Raw genomic sequence first — 19,649 nt, 5'->3', positions numbered from 1 at the left:
TGTAAATATCTAGTGCCCAAATAATATTTAATATAATTAAGTCTTTTGGTTTTGGAGTTTTCCATTTTAGTGGTCACCTCACCTCCTATGTGCAGAACATTGCAGTAGGCCCGCTCAGCTCAAATAACTCTCCACGACAGGTATTTTATTTCACTTTAATGACTGAGTATTGAGTCAAGCAGTTTCCCCAGTGATAGCAATTAGTCGAAGGAGAATCTGTAGCAGGCACTTATTTTTTAAAAGTGCTTTATTGAGATTTCAAACACTCCCATTTACTCTTCCTAGCTGCATAATTCTTTGGCGTTAAGCACAGTCAAAGAATTGCCCAGCCACCAACACTTGGAAATTTAGAACATTTCTTCACCGTAAGGGAACCTGTATTTGTTAGCAGTTAACCATTCCCCCTCAACACCCTATTGGCTCTGTGGATTTTTCTAGTCTAAGGCAACCCTTAACCTACTTCCTGTCTGTATCAATTTGTTCTTGGCATTGTTTTTTAATGTTTATTTATTGCATGTCCTATTGTGATTAGTGTGTGTGTGTGCGCGCACGCACGCGCGCGCACACACACACACTCACACACACACACACACAGGACTCACTTCTCTCCTGCTCTGTGGGAACTGGTGGTTGAACTCAGGTCATCAGGCTTGGTGACAGGTGCCCTCACCTGTTGAACCATCTTGCTGGGTTTCATGTAAATCACCTCATGGGCTATGGGATCTGTTAGTTAGTACAGACTTTTTAAATATGATGTTTACAAGGCTCACCCACACATTAGCTCACTTGTCCACATATTAACATATAATTATTCCTTTTTAAATTGTTGAATTTAGCACTTGTTTAGCCTATCAGTTACGGAGTACATAGGTTGTTACTGTTTTGGGCAATGAATAATATTGCTATGAACACTCATACATACTGTGTATGGCTATGCAGCTTCATTTCTTATGACTACACACTTGGACATAGCATTGTTAGGTCATACATTTACTCTGGGTGTAACCTCTTTTCCGCAGTGACATTTTATATTTCCACCAGTTTTTGAGGTTTCTGTTTCTTCACATTCTTGGCAACACTTGTTTTAGTCCTCTTAGCTATGGCTACCCTTGTTAAGTGTTAGTTGTTGGTCTTCATCCTCCTAATGCTAATGACGTTAAACCTTTTCATGTACTTATTTTATGTCACTCTGAACAAATGGCTGCTCAGCTCTTTCCATTTTAAAACTGTCCTTTTATATTTTGTCCATTTTAAGGAGAATTGTCAGAGCCAGAGAGATGCCTCAGTGGTTAGGAGCACATATTGTTCTTGGCCCTGCCCCCAAATTCTAGTCCAACAGGCAGCTCACAGTTGTCCATAGCTTCAGCTCCAGGGAATGTGACCCCTCCAGCCTCTTCACACACGCAGGCACACACACACACACACACCACCACCACCACCACCACCACCACCACCAAAAAGAAAGTGAAATTGTCTTCATTTCTAAGTTGTGAGAGTCTAGAGTTCCTTATCAGGCATGATTTCTAAACCACCCCTAGTTAGAAGTTATTTTTGCGTTTTGGAGAAGAATACAAAAGTTTGGATAATGTTCAATTTCTCCAGTTTTTTTTTTTTCCTTTTTTCTCCATAGTCAACTATTTTCTAATCCACCGCCACCAGGACCGTGCCTTTATTATTTATACCCATATCTTTACATCTTAGCTCCTTCATAGCTCTAGTTCTTACATTTAGGTTTCTGATCTGTCTTGAGTAGGAGGTCAGAGATGGAGTTGGTTCTTTTGCCGGTAGAAGTCACTTGTGCCTGTCCCTTGTAAAGACTCATTTTTCTTGTCGGATTGTCAGTCATCTTTGTTGGAATCTACTGGTGGCAAACACACATGCTTGACTTTAGATCTTGGTTCTTGCCTCATTTTGTTTTTCTCTTAGTCTATCCTGTGCTGTAACCACAGTCTTGGTTTGCTGTAATTTTGTACTTACGGAAACCAACTCTGATCTTGTATTTCCTGGGCTCTTCGGAAATCCTTGAGTTCTTATATGCATTTGAGAATCAGATTTTCTGTTTCCTTAAGAAGCCAGCTAGGATTTTATGAGGGAATCTCTATATGGTATTTGCTTCAGGCTCCTGAGTGCTGGATTCTAGGATAAGCCACAACCCTGGTGGAAATTTCAATAATGTTAGCTCCTCTAATCAGTAGCAGTTTATGGTGTTTAGAGAAGAGATTTTTCCCCATCTTTTTTATTAAATTTGTTGTCTTTTTGAAGATATTGTATATGGGATTGTTTCCTTAATTTTGTTTTTGGATTGTTATTTCATATATGTAAAAAATACAATTGAGTTTTGTATGATGATCTCTGATCTGGCCATACTGGCTTACTAGTATGAATGACTTCTTAGTAGCATCCTTGGGACTCTTTCTCTCTCTCTCTCTCTCTCTCTCTCTGTGTGTGTGTGTGTGTGTGTGTGTGTGAAGAGCAATGATTGTGAAGCAGCTTTTAAACATCTTAAATCTATCATAGACTACTGTGTTTCTGCTAGAAGGCTGCTAGGATTTGGAGGGAATGTATATGTCATTTAAGGATATGTGGCCATTCATCTTCAGGAAAGAAACAATTGCTACTTTGTAATTGTTTTCACCAATTTTACGGCCAGATCTCACTATGTAGCCCAAGCTGCCTTCAAATTTGCGATCATCTGACCTCAGTCTTCTGAATGCTGGGCTTAGAGACCAGCATCACCCTGTCCATTGTAATTATGTTTTTACAATATAGAAAGTGTAGTGACGTTAAGCCGGAAAGTCAAGAGTGGAGAAAACTCCCATAAATAAACTCAGAGGACCCTTAAGCTTGTTGGGTAAAGTCTTGACTTAACATCACATTGCTTGTTGATCTGGTCTGAGCAATAGGCCTTCCAAATGTTTGCCACAAGCTGAAATAGCAATGATTATGTTTTGGAAGATAAGTGTTCTACTTGCTTTCACTTTTAGGTAGAGTAGCTGAGCTTAGGAAAGCATGCCTCTGTCTAATCTAAACCAGTGGTTCTCAGCCCGTGGGTCACTACCCTTTCGGGGGTCGAATGACCCTTTTACAGGTCTCCTGAGACCATCTGAAAACACGGATATTTACATCATGATTCATAGTAGTAGCAAAACTACAGTTACGAAGTAGCAACAGTTGTGAAGTAGGAGCAGTTCCTCACCTTGGGGATCACCCCACAAGGGTTGGAGCATCAGCACCCTGGCCCTGCGCTGTACTCCCGTTCTGCAGCCAGTTCAGCTTGCCTTCTGTGTTTGACTGATTTTAGGGTCATGGATCTGATGTTAGGGTCATGTTTTATACTAGGAGAAACCTCCACCTCCTTATCACTCCTTTGAAGTAAGTAATGGGGTAATAATATACCAGAAAGCTCTCAGCTGTTGAGTTATAAGCCAAGTAAGCAACAAAATGGCAGAAAAGTTTTAAGCTTTTTCTTCTTCCCTAAGACTTAAGGTTAGCGGTTGTAGAGATGGTTTAGAGATTAAGGGCCCTAGCTATTGCTCTTCCAAAGGTCCTGGGTTCGATCCCCAGAACCCTCATAGTGGCTCACAGCTTTCTATATACTTCCAGTCCCACAGGATCCAGTGTCCTCTTCTGGCTCCTGAGAGCGCTGCACATACATGTTATACAGACATGGCAGGGAAAATATCCTTACACCCATAAACATGAAATAAAAATAAATAAATCTCAAAAATCAAAACCAAACAGAAACAAACAAAAACACCTTTATCTTAGCTCTAGAAAATACTGGAAAGGTCTGGAAATGGTGAGGGCTTAGTCATAGGGCAGTCCTAAGTTGAATTCCAGGAGTCTTTTATGGTAAAGCCCATTCGCCTAGGGAAGACAGAGTGTGGAGCTTAATTGGACATCCACCCACGTTGTTTTGTTTCTTCATATTCCACTTCCTAGCTGTCAGACGAGGCATACTCTCCTTGTTGCCACACAAGACTTGGAGACTTAAGACAGTCGATGGTTCGATGAGAAAGATATCTGTACCCCTAAGGAGAATCCTTCCTGGGGCAGCATTTTTGTGTTTTCTAAAGTGAGGGATAAATGCCACAAACCTATTGTATTTCCCTTACAGGTATTAGTTCTGTTTGTAAACCTGAAGGCAAAACTTTTAGAAAATGAATGACCCCCAGCCATTTGCTGAGGCGGAACAAAATGTTCAGATTTATGGTCTCAAAATAATTTTGGAGAAAATGCTGTGTGTTTTTTGGATGGCAGAAATGAATGTTTGAAAGTCTCCTAAGAGCCCATTAGATGGGAAGGTGAACAGAAAGAACCTTCTGGGCTCTGCACATTCCTAGCTGTGACCAGTCTTCTTGCTTGGCAAGTGCAGTCAGCGAGTGCTAATCATGATATGAGGTCAGGAGGGTGACCATAAAGTTTTGTAGGATCTGAGCTGGGTGTCAAATCATGACTCTAGTTCTTGCCTTCCCACCGTCTATACACTGAGGAAGGCTGTGTTCCTCCCAGAACATTATTTCCTTTTTCCTGTAAGTGTAGCAGCAAATCTTAGGAATTTAAAACTGTCAGTATTTGCTGTGGGCAGGCTATGGAAATGCCTTGATGATCTGCAGCCAGGATCTGTTACCTCTCAGGGTGACTTTGGGCTCAGATACTTTGTCTGAACCTCTAATTTGCCCCAGAAGAAACAAACTTTGCTTCTTGCTTCAGAACTCATAGGCGAGCACCTGAATAAATTTATGGTAGTATGTAGAGCTGGTATTGGAAGCCAAAAGCTTTTCTCTCCTATTTCTGTGCCTTCCTTCTTCAAATTCTGCTTCCTTGCTGTGGAGATCCTCGCACAGTGCTTATGCCCTTGGACCTGATCCTGATGAATTCGTGGGGTTGGACCTGGGTGTAGCCCATCACCTCCCATGGTACACGTTTCTCCCACAAAAGTGGGTGCAGTGCTTATATGCTCTGCTGGTTCGGAGTTGCAGTTAGCTCCCCATGGTATCCATTTTCCAGTAGCTGCTATAGACCTGAAGGCACTGGGAAGAGGGATTCAGGATGAGCACCACGGCCAATAGACTGCCATACGCCGATTACAGAAACCACTCTGCCATAAGGGAAACCTTAGTGCTTCAGACACCTATTGTCTTTGACCTGCTGACTATTGGGAACTGTTCCTGGCTGCCTTCCATTAAGCCTATTTTAAACCTAGTCATTAATTTATTTACACTCATATATATGTGTTGATGTGTATGTATAGATATAAGTATATATAGGGGGTTTTAGACCTTCCAAAGGAGGCAAAAGCTTTAGCGTGTGTTTCTACTTTCTTTAGATTTTCTTCTTCCACAGGCCATGTGGGCACTAAAATGCCTGGGTGTCTTGGCTATATATATTCGAGACATGAAAGAAGGCCAAAAGAGGATGCTGTTGACAGCTGTCCTGTAACATGTGCATGAACATGATTTCCATCTGCTACATGACAGGAAGCCGTCTTCCACTTACCTGAGTTCTTGTTTGAGAGCTCTTTCCAGTGTATTTAAGGTGTGAAAGCGAATTCTTGTGCGGTTTCCGCTGGTGTCCTTGTCATCTCTGTGTGGCTGCTCTTTTATTTGCTGATGAATCGATTAGCAGCGGACTGGTGGCTTTGCTGAATCTCCCTGGCCTGCTCCATGCCGAGGTGCGAGCACACTACTGGGCAGGGACTGTAAGCTATTTTAGGATGCTTTGCTGCAGAAGGAAGTCTGGCTGGAGCCATTAGAATAAATAACCCTGTCACTTGGTGAGCACCCAAGAAATGGTGGCTGTTTTATTTAGTAGCATTAGAGCCTTGGACATTTGAATTTCAACTCAGAGGCTTCTCAGTACAGAGGGAATCTCTCAACTAATTAATTTTATTGAACCTGCACAGATGTTCTGGGTACCTTTCTTCCTCTCTACCAATTTTTTCTTTTAAGTCTTAATTATTGGTTATGTTATTTCCCTTATAGACCCCCCTCTCTCTAAGAAAATTTGAAGATTGTACTTTAAAATTTTTATTTTATTGTCCTCACCATGGTCAGCCTGAGGTTTTTTTAACCACCATTTATAAAATATTTGCCCAGCATAATTTTGATTTTTATTACCCCCACTGTGCAAACACATACAACCATATGCTGATGGTGGCCTTGCTATTTTCATAACAAGTAAAATTTTTTGGAACCATTAAAAACATGGAATGAAAATTTTGTGGGCACAGTGAGGTGGAAGCAGGAAATTTGGGGAAAGCAGCAGAAACGAGTACAAGGGATGTTGGCACCCTAAGAGGATTCGAGAACTTCGTCTTTTTCTCTTACTTCCTTTGAAAAGGGGGAATAGAAGGAACAGGCTTAGTTTCCTTATAAAAGTGAGCACCTTTGACAGAAACATTGAATCAGGTGTAGACAAGGAGAAAATCCAGCAGTATCCTCCTGTGTTTTCTCATCACTCTCTGTAGACACATTGTCATCATGGGTGGAAACTAGTAATTAAATAATACTTTGTTTAGAAAAATCACTTTCTTATTATTTTGTGTTAGTCTTCCTATACCTCTCTGTGTGTACACACACATGCACCATACTGCCCCCTCCCCCAAAGCTCAGCAGGTGCTCTACAAGTGAGCCTCCCTCCAGGCTCCTCTTCGAAGGGGAGCTGACGCGAGTAGAGCCAGTACACTGAGTAGCACAACTTGAAATGGAATTACCTGAACTTCTCTCCAGCACCCCACCCCCCACCCCCGCTAAATTGAAAGTTATGCTGGGCGGTCGTGGTGCACACCTTTAATCCCAGCACTCAGGAGGCAGAGGCAGGTGGATCTCTGAGTTCCGGAACAGCTAGGGCCACACAGAGGGACCCTGTTTTGTCGGGGCAGGAGCGGGGATTAAAGTTAAAAACTCAAGACTGCTTGCTGGCTTTACTTCTTGACTTTTACCGCAGGGTGAGCTTGAAGAATTTACCACTGGCTCCTGCTCAAATGGAGCCTCGGGTGTTGAACGTATGCTTCAGTTCTTTTATTGGGGTCTGAATCTTTAAGAAACTTTATTTGTTGTGGTTACGTTAATTGAGTCTTCTATCTGGCTCTTCTGCTTCTGTGTGAGATACTTTTTGGTGGCTCAGATAAAACACCATGACTAAAAGCAACTTCCAGAGAAAAGCTTACTTTGGCTTATGATTCCAGACGGAGAGTCTGAGGGGAAGGGATGATTTCAGATGCCTGAAGCAGGAAGCTGGCTGATCATATTTTATCCACACACAGGAAGCAGAGAGAGGGAGACATAAACCCTCACAGCCTGCCCCCAGTGACACATTTCTTTCAGCAAGCCTCCGCCCCCTAAAAGTTCCTTAAGTTCCCCACACAGCATCACCTGTGGGGGATCAGGTGTTTAAATATGTGGGCCTATGAGGGACACTTCTCATTCAAGCCACCACAGCCGCTAACGGTTAAATCCCGTCTACTATGTGTTGAAGCAAAACAAATGAGGTAAAAAATTAGCTTTTCACATAGCTTTTTCTTCCCATTTGGTAAGATTATTACCTTTAATATTTCAAGGATTCTCATGGATTTTGTGATTTCTGTTTCTGCTGGTTTTTTTTTTGTATCGTCATCCATGAGTTACTTTTTAAGTAGCAATGCTAATTTGAGTTCATCTAAGAAAGACTCCAACTTCCTTTATTTTCACCATTATTTTTTGTTTTTCAGAGGATGTTAAGCACGTGTTTGGACAGACTACAATTCACCAGCATATTCCGTTTAACTGGGATTCAGAGTTTGTGCAACTACACTTTGGAAAAGAAAGGCAGAGACACCTTACATATGCGGAGTTCACTCAGTTTTTGCTGGTGGGTCTAATTCTTTTTTCTTTAATTACCAGATATTTTTACCCTGAATTGTTTTTTTCTTAAAGTTTCTGATAATATATCAGAAGATCTTATTTTAAAGGTCTTACTTGTATTTTTGTTCTGCCAATATCTCTTTTTTTTTTAACAATTGTAATTTATGTATATGGGTGTTTTTACTAAACGTCTGTGCAACCGTGTGCATTGTTTGATGAAGCCAGGAAACGGCCTTGGATTCTCTGGGATGAGTTATAGATGGTTGGGAGTTAGTTGCCTTGTCGGTGCTGGGAACCAAACCTGCAGCCCATGGAACGGTTGAGTAATCTCTCCTGCTCCTGAAGTCTTAGTCTTAAAAAGTGGAAAAGTGAGAAGGAAAAAAATAATTCAGTATAATTTCTTGTTTTTGTCCTGAAGCCCAATTCACCACAAGTTTGTAAGACTAGAAATTTAGAAGTATTTCCTTTTCAGTCTGTTGAAAATGTAGAATTACATGGACCTCTTCCTGTTTGAGAGTGTGAAATGATGCCCTAAAGGTTACCACGTCAAAGAAGGCAAAACCGTAGGCTGGAAAGACGTCCCAGAGCCTAAGAGCATTTGTTGTTCCTTAAGAGCAGAATCAGAGTTGCATTGGGATTTGTGCCCAGGTGTCCCACTATGCTCCAGTACTGTGTTTTCCTGAGAAAGCTAGCAGATGCCTCCAACTGTAAAGTTGTTCCCTCTGAGGTCTTAAGTAGATTAAGCCTCCAAGCCCCCAATTGCTGCATATTGAAATCATCCAGGCAGTCTTAGAAACTGTCCCTAGAGATTTGGAGATTGCTGCCTTGGGTGGCCATGGTAGGCTACACCTGCTGTGAGAGGGAATTTACTGCCTTCCCAGTTCCTCTCCTAAGCTAGCTTAGATCCTTCTGTTTCTTCCTCCCCTCTGTTGTGATTGGATCGTTGGACCACTGATGAGATCAGCCTAACAGTATTTTAAAATACAATTATACTGTTCTTATTCTGTGATAATCCTATAATGAATATCATCTCTTCTAGACTAACTAAAAATGAAGTAAAAAATAAAATTATAATTATGACTGATTTTCCTATAAAAGTGTCAATTATTTTTTTTTTTAAATTTCCACATTAATGTTTAGTCTCTGGTGGGGGTGGGGGGGGTCAATATCTCTTGGTACACAAATCTCCAAAAGGAATTAATTTCTTTCGGATTTTTATTAACTCATTTTGTTTCTTCCAGCGATCACATTTCTTTTCTAAAATCTATTACTTAAAATCCCATGGTGGGTGTTAGTCTTCAGGGTCTTTCTCTCTGAGCCTGGGGGAGAGCTGCCTGAGAAATCACCTCTAGTTCTTTAGTCTTCACTTCTTTGTTGGCATCTCAGCTCATCTGGTTCTTTTCCTTGCTGTAGACATTTCCAGATGCAGGGGAGGGAGGCAGAGCTGGGATGGAGTGGTGGGGTAGAAACAGCCTAATCTCCAGTGGTGCTTCTTTATAAACATGATGTGGCATCCATGCTTAGGCACTGACTGGCCTATGTAGCTAGTTAGTGTCCTAAGGTGCTTCTTTTTTGGACTTTTCAGTGTGTGTGTGTCTGTGTGTGTGTGTGTGTGTGTGTGTGTGTGTGTGTAGAGGCCAGGACACCCTTGGCTATTGTTTCCCAGGCAAAATCCACTTGTTATTTTGAGACATGGCCTTCCTTAGGAAATTAAAGTTGGCTAAGATGGCCAGCCAGCAAGCTCAGGAGTGCACCTCACTCCGCCTCCCAAGCACTGAGGTTACAAATGCTGCCTCCCAAGACAATATACTCAGACACTTTGAAAGCTGAATAGGAAGCCTTTGTTTGATTTTTCGACACAGGGTTTCTCTGTAGCTTTGGAGCCTGTCCTGGAACCAGCTCTTGTAGACCAGGCTGACCTCGAACTCACAGAGATCCATCTGCTACTGCCTCCCGAGTGCTGGGATTACAGGTGTGCCCCACTACCACCTGGCCGAATAGAAAGTCTTTATTGCTGGCCATCGATTGCATGGGAAACCATGCAGCTCAGATCCTCACAGTTCTTTGTCTTTTATGTACAAAATCCATATTCTGGTTGATACCCTTCAGTTGGCAAGAAGCAGAGCTATAGATGCCAAAAAACAAGGTTAGTCCATTTAGGGACTTTCCTAGATCCTGGAACTATGGACCAGGTCTTGATAGATTAGGTCTTTGTTCACGTTGTGGCAGGTGTTGGGGCCCACATGCTGGGTTTTGATATTAAAATGGTGCCTCTAACATGATGTGTGCCCTGCTGTACTTTGTTTTATTAATTCTTTTATGCATGGTTTCTAGAGGTTGAACTCAGATGCACTATATTGACTGGGTCATATCCCTTGGCCCTCTCTTAGACTTTTAATTATACTGGTGCATACACAGAATTTGTCAGGCTTTTAAGATTGCTCTTGTTTTCTTTATCAAACTTCAAAGATACCTTGAATCCAGACTGGTGGATCTTATCTGAAATCTCAGCACTCAGGAGGCTGAGACAGAAAGACTGCTTGCTGCAGGTTCAAGGCGAGGCTGGAATACAGAGTGAGACCCTTTCTCAATTATGCCCCCACCCACCTTCCCCTTAAAGAAACAAAAACCTAGGACAAGATACCCCTGGTTTTGTATTTCCTTTGTTAAGCATGTTAATGTCTGTGAATGTCCTTTCCTGTTCTATGGGGGCATATAGTTCAGTAACTTAGGTGGGGACTGGAATATGCAGTAGTGTTTGTTGCTGCTTACACAGGACATTGGACATGGTAGGAGGCGGTTAGGAGGCGGTGTTCTTTTGGTGAGGAGTAATTGCAGTAATGCTATTGAGACAGATGCTTCAAATTGACTCTGTGGAACACAGTCTAACTTTTGGTTTTAGTGGGACCTTGGCAATTGTAAGGATGATCGCATTGCCCCCTCTAAGCAAGTGCCAATTATACTGTGGCCAGTCAACAGTCATGGCAGCTTCTTGGCGTTCTCAAGAGGTGTGGAGCCTGAATCCAGGATTAGGTGACTCAGAGATTGTGCGTTCTGTTTTTAGCTGAGGCTTGTAAGACCTTTGCTTAAACTTGACTCTGATCCCCTGACAGTTAATGGGAGTATCCCACAGTGTCACGCATGGGATGATTTGGCCTTTGGAGTCAGAGTGGATGCCTTAGACTTTTACTGATGTAAAGTGGCTATTAGCACCTAAGGATATTGACAGGGACTTTGCTTTAAACCCAGCTTCAGACCCGGAAGAAAGAATGAGTAGACGAATTGAGATAGGATTTCATTTGTGCTGAATTTGAGGTCACTTTGAGTCACTTCTCTGCATTTCACATGCTTTCTTCTTTTGAATTCCTGACTCTAGGCAGGTTGAGCCCTGAGCCCCTACTTCAGGCCTCTTGTTTTCTTCCATGGGCTCGTTACTGGCTTCTGGAATACGTGAGTGAGTGTGCTCTTTAGTTTTATGCCAGCTTATACAAGCTATAGTCATCCGAGGGGAGGGAACCTCAACTGAGAAAATGCTTCCAAAAGATAAGGTCAGTAAGGCATTTTTACAATTCGTGTTAATGGGGAGGGCCCAGCCTGTAGTGGGTGGTGCAATCCCTGGGCTGGTGGTCCTGGGTGCTATAAGCAAACCGGCAGAGCAAGCCATGGAGGGCAAGCCAGTAAGCAGTATTCCTCCATGGCCTCTGCATCAGCTCCTGTCTCCATTTCCTGTTTGAGTTCCTGTCTTGACTTTCTTCAGTGATGAGCTACAATATAGAAGTGAAAGCCAAATAAGCCCTTTCCCTCCCAGCTTGGTGTTTCTTTGCAGCAACAGAAACCCTAGCCAGGACAGGGAGCTTGGTCTCCTGTGTTTCAGGTTTCTGCTTTGTCAGGTATGTCTTTGTCTGTCTTCCTTCTGTAAGACAGACCTCAGAAAGGTAGGCCCTGCTCCCTGGCTGGCCTCAGCGTTGTACAAGCAGAGAGATGCTGTTTGGAATGTGAAAGCTGTCACCACACATCTTCTTGTCCATCTCTCATGAGGAAGAGAAGCTGCTGCAGGAACATAGAGGAAGTCCTTGTGGTTTCTCTGTTATATAGTGACAATGCTGATGTTCCTAGGAAGGGTCTCAGCTGGTGCAGGCCAGCACAGGTTGGAGTCATAACTGTATGCAGAGTGCTCAGTTGTCCTCACTCTATAGGTCCCAGCTTGTATGTAAAGTGCTCAGTTGTCCACACTCTATAGGTCCCAGCTTGTATGTGAAGTGCTCAGTTGTGCACACTCTATAGGTCCCAGCTTGTATGTGAAGTGCTCAGTTGTTCACACTCTATAGGTCCCAGCTTGTATGCGGAGTGCTCAGTTGTCCACACTCTATAGGTCCCAGCCTTCCCCCTTGGTTTAATAAATACTCTATTTATTTTTGGTTTAATAAATGCTCTATTTAAGCAAAAGTGTGTTCTTTATAAACCACTGCATGGCTGGAGCATCACTCTACAGGTTCAATAACAAAGCTTGTATTTTCTTGTCTGTACTTTGTTTATGGATCTCACAAATGTAGAATTGAACAGCAGGAACACAAAACCTACTTTCTGCATTCCTGTTTCTCATTTCTGGGGAAGGGTTTCAGATGACCCAGGGGCCACATAACTTACTCCCCTTGAACTAATGCAGACATGATTACTATTTATTTATGCTCAATTCTTTCATTTACACTTCATGAATGATTGTATGTATGTATGTATGTATGTATGTATGTATGTATGTATGTATGTATATTGAGACTGGGTAGCCTTAGTAGAACTTAGAGCTTGCTTTATATACCAGGCTGGCCCTGAACTCACAGATAACCATTGACCTGTGCCTCACAAGTGCTAGTATTAAAGGCAAATATGTGTATTTTCATTAATCTCTTCATGCTCCTCTACTTTCATCTCTTAAACTAAAACTTTAATTAAATGTATGCTAAGTTATAAGCAGATTTTACTATTAACTGATATTGTTAAGAAACATTGTGGAAGCCTGGTGGTATTGGCACACACCTTTAATCAAAGCACTTGGGAGGCAGAGGCAAGTATATCTCTGAATTGGAGGCCAGCCTATTCTACAGGGTGAGTTTAGGACAGCCAGGGCTACACAGAGAAACCCTGTCTTAAAAAGCAAACACAACAACAACAACAACAACAATAACAAGAGAATTTGTATTGGGTCAACAACAATGAGAAAAGTAACTAATACCCTACTTTTATGGTTGGGTGCATGTTTCATATATAGTCATTACGATTTTAGTTTCCTCTTTGTCTAGGTAGATTTCAATGGCTCTGACCTCTGGAGAAAGTCTAGGATCATTGTCAGATCCAGAATTTTAATAGGAAAGTGCTGCATGTTGAGAAATACCTTACAGAACCTGGGTACCAAGCAGCTTCAGGCTCCACTCAAACCAAGTAGAATCTCAGTAAGGCTCCACTCATACCAAGTAGAATCTCAGTAAGGCAAGCATGGCTAGATTTATGTTTCAGAAGGATCGTGCTGCGTGTGCATGGGAAATCAAATGGAGAAAAACATGACCAAAGAGATGGCCACTAGTTGGCCACTTTCTGGTTTGAGATTGAAAAGACTTTGGCCAAGTTGATAGTAAGTGTGATGGTATAAGTAAACGGATTCAAGAGACAGCCTGACAAGATCCAGCAACTTAGTGGTCAGAAGATAGCCAAGGCTGAGTACAACTCAAGGTTGACATGCCAGGATAGTGGTGGATTACTGAGATCTTCTAAGAAAAAAAAAAAAACAGCGATCTATCTGTCTGTCTGTCTATTCTTCTCCCAGACCACAATTTCCCTCCCTCTTCTCCTTCCACGCCCTTTCCCCTAGTTCCTCTTTCTCCCAGATCCACTCCTCCATTGTTTTCTTTCAGTAAAGAGCAGGCTTCCCAGGGTTATCAACCAAGCATGGCATACAAATTGCAATAAGACTGGGCACATACCATATCAAGACTGGATGAGGGCGCCTACTAGGAGGAAAAGGGTCCCAAGAGCAGGCAAAAGAGTCAGAGACAGCCCTCACGCCTTCTGTTAGGAGTCCCACAAGAGCACCAAGCTACATAACCATAACGTGCAGAGAACCTAGGTCAGACCCATGTATATAGGCTCTATGATTGACGCTTCAGTCTTTCTGAACCCCTACGACTCCTGGTTTGTTGGTCAAGAACAAGAGCTGTGTTCTTGACCCCTACTGAGATGGTTTTAAGGAGGCAGGCAGTCTTTCATGTGCAGTAGCTGTTCACATGATTCACAATGTGTTCACAGATTTGGTGTGCTGACTCTGTGTCACCTTTTTAGTTCTTGAGAGTTCAGATGGGGCTCCTACCTGCATAGATGGGGCTTTTTGAAGGAATTCTGCCCCCCCCCCATTTTATGGAGCAGGGATGTGTTCTGTATCTACAGACTTGCCTTCTACTAGTTTAGAAAGGCATTGTTAAAAACTCAGCTGTCTTGGATGGGTAGAAAGGCCAGGTTCTATTATCAGGAGATGGGCTAGCTGACTGGAGGGGCCTGACTCCAGGTACGTGGGCACTTACTTGTCTTACTCAAGCCTTTGTTTTATTAGATGAGGGTGGTGGCACTCCAGAGACATAAATTCTAGTTGGTGAAGCAGGAAACAGAGCGTAGGAGGCAGAGCTGTGTCTGTGCCCAGACTGACTATCACATTGGAAAGGGTCCCTGTGCCTAGATCACATCGGTCAGATGCTAGAGCATGTGTACACGAATGCGTTTGTGTGTGTATTGTTGTTGTTACTGAATCATATTGCTCAGTATTTTAGCTTGTGGGATTCACCCAGATCTGACCGGCCACATGGAACAGCTAACGCCTTTCTTCTGTGTAGAAATAGATCTTTGGTTTTTTTACATGCTGAGCCTAAGAGTGGTTGCAAGTCTGATGCTTCCAGGTCTGTGGTTGCCACATATCCCTGCAGAAGCCGGGGCTTCTCTTCTGCGCGTCATCTGTGGCCTCGACTTTCTAGAGATCATTACTTAGGGCTGGCTGCAGTGTCCGTCACGGTGTCCTGCTGTAACACAAAAGTGTCAACATCAAAGCCTACTTGTTCTCTGTCACCGTCACCAAGCCAAACAGGATTTCACCCATGGCCGCATCCAGTTCTCAAGCTTTGGTATTAAGGAGCTGCCGAAGCGGCTGGAAAATGGCCCCTTGCAGAACTCCATGAAGTCACCATGGTTCAAACAGGTTTGTGGCCATCAAACACATCCTTCTGTGGGTTTGAGTACTTCCCCTTTGTTCCCCAACTTGCCGTTAGAGTTGATGGAAATATCAAGATCACAAGTCCTTTGCGTTTGCAGCATGTGAATGTATTCATATTGATTGTGAGTTGATCCTGACAGCGTATGTAATGCATGTTGGTACTGTTTACAAATGAAATAACCCTAGTGTTTCAGAGACAATGTGGAGTGCAGTAAGCTGACATGGTCTACCCCAGCGCACAGAAGACAATTTGTCTGGCATCCGTGCCACTCTGGTGGTTAGACTCCATCTTTCATACTCTTTTTACATCTGGGACAGAGGAAATAGAGGTTCACTGTTCTGTTGTGTCCAGGGTTGGTCAGCCTGTGCTCCTGTTGAACGTTTGAGCTCCCTTTTGTAGTAATACCCCCTGAGCACGAACACTTCGTCTAGCGTCTCCCCAGCTGTTAGTTACTGAGAAATTCAGCAGGAATCCAGAAGAGAAAGGAAGCATAGAGAAGCACTGGACTTGTTTTTCATGACAGTGTGGCCATATGTGCAGAGAATTAGGTGGCTCTGTTACCCAAGGACTAGGCACAGAATTTTACCGTGCGCTCTTGAACACTGACCACGTGGCAGAATGTGTAAATCATGGGAAAGTGTGAAGACTGGAAATGCCTTCACGCTCTACATGTTCATTGCTCAGTTCCATTTGTACTCTGTTTTCAAATGTGTGCATCTGGGAATTGAAGATACGGCTCAATGGGTAAGAATGTGTGAGGATGGCAGTCTGGGTTCACATCCCAGCACGCGTGTGAAAAGGCGCGTGGAGCCATGCGTGTGCCTGTAACCCCAGTGTGGTAGGGGGCGTGGAACTGTGCGTGTACCTGCAACCTCAGTGTGGTAGGGGCGGAGACTGGTGGCCGCCAGATTAGGTACAGGCTCAGTGAGAGACCTTGCTCAGAGGAATAAGTAGGAAATGGTAGAGCGGGGCTCCTGAAGCCTCTGACCTGCACAAGCACATTCACAGGCATGTACACACATACCATACATATGTACATACATGCATATACATATGTATATCCTTACCGTGATTCAGATTATTTTCAAATTACCATAGAGTTATGAAAATTTCGGAACTACTTGTACATTTTTATACATTTTATTCTTTGTTTTCATAAGCAGTCACCTTCATTTTGCCTATAGTTTTCTACCACCACTCCTTTCTAGTTTTCTTGACTCTGTTTTGTTAAAATTATATATAATTTTATATATACACTTACTATATATATAGTATATATATAAATTGTATATTTTAAGTTTTAAAAACAAAAACACAAATGAACTAGGCTTGGATTTTGTGTTATCTTTCAGTGCTCTTTGCTTAGCTCAGGAGATTCTGCTGTTTGTTTTGGAGACCTTTGGTTGTGTTCTAAAGCACAAACTTCCGAGTCTGAACAGAGGTGAAAAGAATTTTTTACATTCAAAATATGCCTACTAGAAAATTGGATATTATTAAGGAAATGACAGGCCTAGAACTATTAGAAGCGTGAATTGAGATCCAAAGCAGTTTAACCCCCATATATGTTGGTTTTTTTCTGTACAGGTAGTAATTTTGAAGAGTTTGACTTTTTTCCTATAGCAATTTGAATGGGTGTGTTGAAGTATTTGGAATCCACTAAATAAAAACCTGCTCCAGTAATCATCATTTGGCAGAGTAGAGCGAACAGAAAACCTCGGGTGCTTAAGCAGAAGGGCCTTAGGTGAGAGAGGCCCTGTCCCCTCTGTCCAACCCTCACTCCTAATCTCACTTATAGCAAATGTGTCCCTTGCCTATACCATTATAAGTATTCATCTCAGAGGCACGCCTTCTTTTCAGCTCCTTGAATTTTATGGGAGGTGGTGGGAGGTGAGATAGGACTTCTCCGTGTAACAGTCCTGACTGTCTTGGAACTCACTCTGTAGACCAGGCTGACCTCAAACTCAGAGATCCAGCTGCTTCCGTCTCCCGAGTGCTGAGATTAAAGGTGTGCACCCCCACTACCTGACTTCTTGGGGTTTGCTTGCTTGTTTTTGTTTGTTGTTTGTCTCTTCTAAGGCCTTTAATTTGATTTTCTGTACTCAGTTTAAGTATTAATTTGATCTTTGTTGCCTCTTCTACTTGTGTATTAAGGGATAATCACATCTCTTTTTAAAACTATTATTTTCTTCTATTTTTTTTTAAAAGGTAGACTTCCTTTCAAAAGAAACAGCTTATTAAGATGATGAATTCAGTCAGGTTGTGGTAGAACACATCTTCTACCCCAGCATACAGGCAGGGACAGGAGAATTTCAAGTTTGAGTATAGCTTGGGTTACATAATAAAATCCTGTTTGAAGAGAGACAAACAGAAAGACAGACAGACACACAGCGTGCACTCAGCACTAAGTTTTCCTTCTGTTTCTTCTGACTTTCAGACGTTGTGACTTGCCCAGATTTACACTTCTGTGGGTATTTTCAGCTTTTCTTTGTAGAAAGCACAACTTTTGCTCTTAGCATAACCTCTCCGCTTGGTGTTTCTCGTTATGGTCAATCGCTGCATCTATTTCTGCTTAAATCATTTTTAACCTATGGTGGACTCTTCTGTCTCCACCATGATTCTGAATGAGCATTCTTTTTTTTTTTAATGACTTACTTTTTTTAAAATTTTATGTGGATTGGTATTTTGGCTACATTTATGTCTGTATGAACATGTCAAATCCCTTTTGAGCTGGATTACAGAAAATTGTGAGCTTCCATGTGGGTGCTGGGAATTGAACCTTATGTCCTCTGGAAGAACAGCCAGTGCTCTTAATCTCTGAGCCATCTCTGCTGTCCCTAGGTGAGTTTTCTTTTGAGATATAGGCTGTTTTATTTTTTTATAGCATCCAAATCATCGTGTGTGTGTTTGTGTGTGTGTGTGTATGTGTGTGTGTTTTGAGGGGAATAAAAGTCCCTTTTCCAACTGAGATGACTCCTCAAGTTCCCTCAGAGCTTCTCTTCAATTCTGTTTTCTTAGTAGGGTCCAAGTCAGTTTATAATCCCACCATGATTTTCCCTAAGACAGCATACTGCAGCGAGGAATCAAACGGTCCTCAGCTGCTGTGTGACTTTGCGCTAGTCCCTTAGCCACCCCGTGCTTCCAGTGTGTCTCTATAAAGGGAAGACAATGTTTATTTCCAGAGTTATTCCAAGGCTTCAATAAAACATGGTCCCAACGTCAGGCCTGCAGTGACTGTTTAGTGCTCGGCTATTACTGTGAACATATTACTATGGTCATGTGTTCATCTTTCTGAGTCTGCGGTGGTTCAGATGACTCCTGAGCATCACTGTTCTGGAGTGGAAAGAACGGTGCAGGTGTTTAAGCCCCTCACCTCAGCAGGATCAAAGCTACCACTTAGCAAATGTCTGTCATGCATGACCTAAACAGCAGACCTTGGAGAAAGCCTTGGGGTCTAAAACATTAGCTGGTTCCCCCAGCTCTCCCCAATAGTAGTGTCATGATGCATTACATTCTGCTGTCAGAGGGCCCCACTCCCCTCTATCAAAGGAAAATGAAATCTGTGACAGGTGTCCCTTCACTTGTGACACTTGCTTGTGCGAGGCATCTCGTTTCATTCCTCAGTAGTTATATATGCGTGATATTGGTGTATTGTGCTGTAACCTATCCTTATGTCTTCCTTCATTCATTAATTTTCTGTTTAAAAGAAACACAAAAAGCCGCCGTGGCCCCTGCTCTGGATTTTGAAACCTGCCAGTCATTTAACCTTTAAATGGTTCAGTACAGTGATTACTTGTCTCACTGCTTCTCCTTCTTCACTGAGGAAATGAGTGCTGTTGTCTGTGTTCTTCATTCCACTTTTGTCCCTTCGGGAATCCATATGGGAAACACCAACCTCTTGTTGGCCCTTACATATGTGTTATGTGCTGTTTTTACTCTTCTGGGTGTTTGTGGGGGGGGGGGGTCTGCTACCCAGCTCCAAAATAAATCACACAGGGAGGCTTATTCTTAGTTAGATTGGCTTGTTTCTTGCCAGTTTTTCTTATATTAACTTAAATTATCCTGACTACTTTTTGCCTCTGGACTTTTATCTTTCTCTATTTCTATATATCTTTTTTTTCTTCTTACTCTATGACTGGCTGGGTGGCTGACCCCTGATATCCTTTCTTTCTTGTTCACTTGCTCCTCTTCTTCCTTGTATGTAGACAAAACATTCTCTCCTGCCCAGTCCCACAACCATTCAGTCCCAAATAAACATACAGAGGCTTATATTAAGTATAAACTGTTTGACCTATTAGCCCAGACTTATTATTAACTAGCTCTTACAACTGAAATCAACACAGTGTTTAGCCACATGGCTTGGTACCTTGTCTCAGTGCAACATTTTCATCTTGTTTCCTCTGCATCTGGCTGGTGACTGGCTCTCTGCCTTTCCTCTTTCAAGAATTCTCTTAGTCTGGTCACCCCGCCTATATATACTGTTGGCCAGGCAGTGTTTTATTAAACCAATACAAGTGACAAATCTATACTTTAGAGTATAGAAACATTATTCCAAAAG

At 42.4% G+C, this 19,649-nt stretch overlaps 1 protein-coding gene across 3 annotated transcripts in view; it reads left to right on the top strand.

Moving 5' to 3' along the window:
* The window catches only part of Slc25a13 (solute carrier family 25 member 13), a 176,074-nt gene that overhangs the window by 75,919 nt on the left and 80,506 nt on the right, over positions 1-19,649 (top strand). For all 3 annotated transcript variants that reach the window (XM_087901791.1, XM_087901789.1, XM_087901792.1), the window contains one exon: positions 7,712-7,851. In XM_087901791.1, the coding sequence (XP_087757917.1) occupies positions 7,712-7,851 (140 nt within the window). The remainder of the gene's footprint in view (positions 1-7,711; positions 7,852-19,649) is intronic.

This window comes from Myodes glareolus, chromosome 25 (assembly GCF_982192425.1).
Source record: "Myodes glareolus chromosome 25, mMyoGla1.1, whole genome shotgun sequence".
NCBI classification, from domain to species: Eukaryota; Metazoa; Chordata; class Mammalia; order Rodentia; family Cricetidae; genus Myodes; species Myodes glareolus.
The sequence above is the reverse complement of the archived record's forward strand: the minus strand, read 5'-3'. Positions and strand labels throughout refer to the sequence as shown.